The following is a 6,173-nucleotide window of genomic DNA, read 5'->3' on the forward strand; positions in this document are numbered from 1 at the left end:
ATGACGTCATACACCATGCTGGTGACGTCGGCGGTGCTGATGACGACGTGTTTGCTGGGCGCCTGGGGAGTGGAGGGCAATAAGATCAAGGAGAGGGGGCCCAACTTCCTGTTCGTCCTGATGGACGACATGGGGTGGAACGACCTCGGGGTGCACGACCCCAACATGGTGACCCCCACCCTGGACAGGCTCTACAACGAGGGCTTCCGGCTCAACTTCTCCTACGCGGACCCCTTGGGCAGCTCCTCCAGGGCCTCCCTCTTCTCCGGGAAGTTCTCCTTCAGGATGGGGCTGCAGGTGGGTACGGCTGTTGTATTGTTTTGTATCGCACTGCATCGCATTGATTACGATTTTGTCACAGCATATTTCTCTGTTTTTAAAAAAAAAGAAGCTTCTCTGTACCTGTGCATACGACATGACTCTCCATCTGTGTTTCTGTCTTTCTCCATTTGTGTGTGTGTGTGTGTGTGTGTGTGTGTGTGTGCGGGCGCGCGTTCGGGTGTGTGTGTGTGTGTGTGCGCGCGCGCGCGCATGTGTGTATAATTATATACATAATTTTAAATATATATATCTATATAGATTGTGTGTGTGTGCACACACACACACACACACACACATACACACACACACACACACACACACACACACACACACACACACACACACACACATGTATATGTATATGCGTGTGTGTATGTGAGTACGCGCATGTGCACTCTGTGCACGGTATGAACGATGCCAACACAAAACACTGGCCAGGCTATATACACAGCAGTTGAGTGTGGTGAATGACGGGCAGGACGGTGCCATCCACAAGTACTCCAGTGCCCACGTGCCCGTGGACGAAGTGCTGATGCCAGAGGCCCTCAGACGCCTTGGTTACTTCACCCACCTCATCGGCAAGTGGAACCAGGTGTGTGTGTGGGGGGGGGGGGGAGGGGGGGGAGTATTTTGTAATAATGATAATGATGATAAGGAGAAGTAAGAAGGATAAGAATAAGAATTACAACAACAACAACAACAACAACGCATTATAACTCATGCAGAAGCAAGCTATAAACGCTTTACAAATCTAGTATTCAAAATGAAATGTGTAAGCACTTGGAAGGAAGTAAAAATATATAAAAACGCGAGAAAGAGTCATAGCAGCTAAATAATCGATACATAAAAGTACAATTCACACAAAAAAACCCGCAAAGTAACATGTTCTCAATAACAATGGTTACGCTCCAGTACACACACACACACACACACACACACACACACACACACGAGAAAAACAACAAAAAACGAACAAAAACAACAACAATAACAACAAAACACTTAATGAACAGCTAAGACAAGAGCAACAGCAGTTTAAAAGTTGATGTGTCCTTTCACTATCCGTGAGGAGTCAACGGCCAGTCACACTCTGTATGGTAATTTGCATGCTATAATTTTTTTTGTTAACTATCAGTAACCCTTCTCAACGAAAAACCCCCTGGCAAAAGAAACACGAGTCAAAATAATGACCTGCACCGAAGGGGTTAATTAGAATTTTTATTTATGAGTGTTTGCCAAAGTGGTCACGGACGGAACCAAACCCTGGATATGATTACCTTCTAACTCCAATCATGATTTTGTTCTTTAGGGGAAATGAGCGAGATCTTCTGATTTGATCATAGACATGAGGTTGTTCCTGCTGTTTCTTACAGAATGCAGATTACTTTATTATCTGCAGAAGACACTCATCCAGATAAGTAACGAACGATATCACTATGTCCATGGAGAAAATATTTAACTCATTCAGTACGGCCAGTTCTCTCTTCTCCTCTACACAGACCCCTCGGATGTCCAGTGGGTGTCTCAATGACCCAACCTTTAGCTTCCGTCGTCAGAATTGTGGTTTTCTGTGTCAACATTTACATCTTCAGTATGAGAGCCTTCCGATTGCAATATTTTGATGATGGTAATTGGGGTGAAACGCTGTTAACGTCGTCTCTTTCGCCGTTCGTATGGAGAGAGTTAATTAATACTGTTTATAATGTGAAGCAAAGCATGGGCATGTCTTTTGTCCGTTTCATGGATTTTTTTTTAAACACGAAGAAAACGAAATGTGTCGAAATTCGTGGGTTTCGCTATGATTTTGAAGGAACAGCTGTGGTGGCCCATTTGAGGACTTTAACAAAATGAAGAAAAGACAGCATAGCATATTAATCCTTTCACCGCCAGTCAGTTTAGAGTGCAAAATTCCCTTGTGTTATAAACACAGAAAAATATGGTGTCTAAGAATAGCTAGGGACCCACCTGTGATGTGTAGAAAATATGGTCTATGCTACTACCGAACACAGATAGCAGTAGGTTCATGGATAACAGACCCATGATCTGGTTACCCTTCAGTGACATTGGTCCTCTACATAGCTGCTGCATAAATGCGAGTTTGGTAGTGAAAGGGTTAAGGGGTACGCAGTCGTCTTCTGCGTTCGGGTGGGCTTTTACGTGTATGACCGTTTTTGTTTTTGTTTTTATCCCGCAACATATAGGAACCACACTCCGTTTTCGGGGGTACACATAATGGAAAAGATCTTGTTGCATATTACGCCGAATGCTGACATGGATTATATCTTTAACGGGTATATTTGATCATCTGTATGATATACACGACGGTTCAGACACCGGCAGGTCTGCACTTTTGGTGACGTGGGAGATCGGAAAAAAATCTCTACTCTAAACCCATCAAGTGGAGCAACCCGGTGGGAATCGAACCCAGGACCTTCAGATTGAAAGTCCAATGCTTTAACCACTCTGTTGTTGCACCTGTCTGGCGCCAACAGTGAGAAGCAAACGCTTGAATGTTGATGCGGTTTGGCTGACTGCAACGGAGGCGCATGAGAATTCAGTTATGTGTATATTTGTATGTGACTCGTAGCTATTTCCTGTTAAGGTTGTGTTTTTTTGTTGTTTTTTTTCCCCTCAAGGCCTGACAAACTGCGATGGGTTACGCTGCTGGTCAGGCATCTGCGTAGTAGATGTGGTGTAGCGTATATAGATTTGTCCGAACGCTGTGACGCCTTCTGGAGTATTATTTATCTTTCTTTCTTTCTTTTTTTTATCGTATTTTGGTTTAACATTGTTTCAAATCTATTTTATCTTACTTTGTTTGTTTTTACGTTAGACACGCGCTGCTGCCAAACAGCTACAAGTCTGTGTATCGAAGTAAAGACAATAAAGTGTGTGTGTTTTTTGCATTCGTATTCCTGTTTGTTCTGTCCCAGGGGTTCTGCAACGTGAACCACACGCCCACAGAGCGGGGGTTCCAGACGTTCTTCGGCCAGTACACGGAGGGCACCAACCACAGGACGATGAAGACGGAGGAAGGGTTCTATGACGTGCATTACGGCAACGAGCCCATGAGAGACCCCTCCTTCACCGGCAAGTACAGCACGGAAATGTGGACCAAGATGGCTGTCAAAATGATCAAACGGCACAAGGTAGGGCAGCCAGCCGTCAGCACCTTCCTTCAGTTCCTGTAGTTGTAGTCATTCGGATGAGACACGGTAAACCGAGGCCCCGCGCGCAGCACACACTTGGCGCAACAACAAAAAAAAAAAAAAAAAAAAAAAAGAGAGAGAGAGAGAGAGAGAGAACCCATGGTAACGAGGGTGTTGTCTTCCGGCAAAATGAAAATTTATGTACGCATGCACTCAAGGCCTGATTAATCAAGAGCGTTGGGTTATGTTGCACCTCAGGCATTGGTCTAGCAGATGATGTGTAGTGTATATGGATTTGTCCGAGCGCAGTGACGCCTCCTTGAGAAACTGAAACTGAAACTTCAGTTCCACAAAGTCAAATCAAGTGAAATCACGTTGTTTAACCCCCCCCCCCCCCCCCCCCCCCCCCCCCTAGCCGACCGCAGTGGGTGCCGTTTCAGGGCTGACCTCGCGTTAGATCTTGATACCAGTGAAAAATAAATCAAAGTAATGATGTTAACCAATTTAGCTCTCAACACCACAACAACAACGCATGCCAGAATAAGCATGAGTTCTAGCAGCAGTGTTCAGTACTGATTGAGTTAAAATGTATATCAAAATGACACAAAATGGACCAGTCCGCATACGTAATTCAGTGCCTGTAAGATTTAAAACCAAGTTAAGCATATTTCAGTCTGCGTCTGTCTGTCCTTTGCCTGTCTCCCGACTCTAACATAACTCTTTCTCTATATATCTCTCCTCAACCCTGTTCTTGTTTTTGTTCCACTATTTCCCGAACAAACGTACAGACACACGAATGTTGGCATACACGCCGTTCGTTCTCTGTCGTTGTAATGGTTGGCTGGAGTCTTTGTTTGTCCTTTATCACAGGGCCGGTACACCCCCACCCCAACCCCGACACAGTGAACGTTTGAACGGTTGGCAGAGGTGTATGTTTTGTTGTTGTTGTCAGGGCCGGTGACCCCGAGTGTTTGTTGTTGTTGTTCTCAGGGCAGGTATCCCCCGAACAGCCTGAACCCCTTCTTCATCATGCTGTCCCTCACCGCCATCAGGGCTCCCAACGACGTCCCTGACAAGTACCTCAGGAAATGCCGCAAGGTTTCGTGTCCTCATAGTTGTTTTGGTGGTGATCATAATGATCATGATGATGATGGTGGTGGTGGTGATGGTGATAGTGATGGTGATGACGATGGTGGTGGTAATGATGATGATGATGATGGTGGCGGTGGTGGTGGTGGTGATAATGATGATGATGGTGGTGGTGGTGATGGTGATGGCGTGGTGGAGAGAAGGAAGAATGGACAATGGGATGAGTAAAAAAAAAATTAGTGGAGAGGGGGCGGGGAGTGGGGAGGGGGGGCTGACTGAACAGACAGGTATAGTGAGAGTGACAGACATAGAGAGATTGACAGGGGAACACACACACACACACACACACACACACACACACACACACACACAGATTACAAAAAAAAAATGAACCGAACACCTGGTCAACAGAGCGTGTTCACCAGTGAGGACCGCCGACAAAAGTGCGGCATGATGGCGGCAGTGGACCTGGGCCTGGCCCGAGTCCTTAAGGCCCTGAACCAGACGGGGCTGGACGAAGACACAATCGTCTTCTTCACCTCGGACAACGGTGGAGACGTCCAGCACGGGTCCAGCAACTGGCCGCTGAGAGGCAGCAAGGGCACGGTGTGGGAGGGGGGCATCCGCGTGCCCAGCTTCATCTGGAGGTGAGAGGACACATGGGGAAGGGGGCAAGGACAAGGACAGGACAGGACAGGAGGGGATTGCTGTACAGTGTGTGTGTGTGTGTGTGTGTGTGTGTGTGTGTGTGTGTGTGAATGAATACATGCACACACACGCGAGCGCGCACCACACGCATGCACACACACACACACATACATACGCGCACGCACGCACACGCGCGCACAAAACACACACACACACACACACACACACACACACACACACACACAAATAGATCTTCCTGAGAGAGAGAGAGAGAGACCGGGAGAGAGAGAGAGACATTCACGCGGGGAGACACAACCCTTCTGAACAGGAAATCAACACACACACACACACACACACACACACACACACACACACACACACACACAACTCTATCACACACACCATGGGAAGCGTGTGGAAGATCTGCGATGGTCAGTGCTTGGCTCAGTGGATGAGGGTTGAGACAGTTCTTGTACTGACGACATCATCATCATTCCATCATCACTTTTTCACGATATCCATGTGTGCAAGGACCAGTGCTTATGCTTAGAGAGAGAGAGAGAGAGAGAGAGAGAGATTCAACAATTATGTGATCCACATTTATTGTTGTGTGTGTTGGGCGTGGGGTTTGGGGGCACACATACACTCACAGCCCTCCTGAAGAGGAACTCAGCACACACACACACACACACACACACACACACACACACACACACACACAGACAGACAGAGAGAGAGAGAGAGATAGATTCAAAAAGTTAATATATATATATATATATATATATGTGTGTGTGTGTGTGTGTGTGTGTGTGTGTGAACCGTGCAAAATTCTGCAATAACGATGTTATTTCATTTGGGAGATACAATCTTCAATGCAAAGGACAAAAAGAAGAAGAAGAAGAAGAAAGCAGTTGTTTTTGTATTGCATAGTATCACACTGCACAGCGCTGTATTGCATTGTATTGT

The 6,173-nt window shown here is 46.3% G+C and overlaps 1 protein-coding gene across 1 annotated transcript in view; it reads left to right on the forward strand.

Annotated features, from left to right (window-relative positions):
• LOC143286330 (arylsulfatase B-like) overlaps positions 1–6,173 on the forward strand; it is a 9,965-nt gene continuing 3,792 nt past the window's right edge. The window contains exons 1-5 of the mRNA XM_076593872.1: positions 1–297; positions 800–913; positions 3,255–3,470; positions 4,461–4,568; positions 4,971–5,206. Coding sequence (XP_076449987.1) covers positions 1–297; positions 800–913; positions 3,255–3,470; positions 4,461–4,568; positions 4,971–5,206 — 971 coding nt within the window. The remainder of the gene's footprint in view (positions 298–799; positions 914–3,254; positions 3,471–4,460; positions 4,569–4,970; positions 5,207–6,173) is intronic.

The sequence above is a fragment of the Babylonia areolata genome, chromosome 10 (genome assembly GCF_041734735.1).
Source record: "Babylonia areolata isolate BAREFJ2019XMU chromosome 10, ASM4173473v1, whole genome shotgun sequence".
In the NCBI taxonomy this organism is placed as follows: Eukaryota; Metazoa; Mollusca; class Gastropoda; order Neogastropoda; family Buccinidae; genus Babylonia; species Babylonia areolata.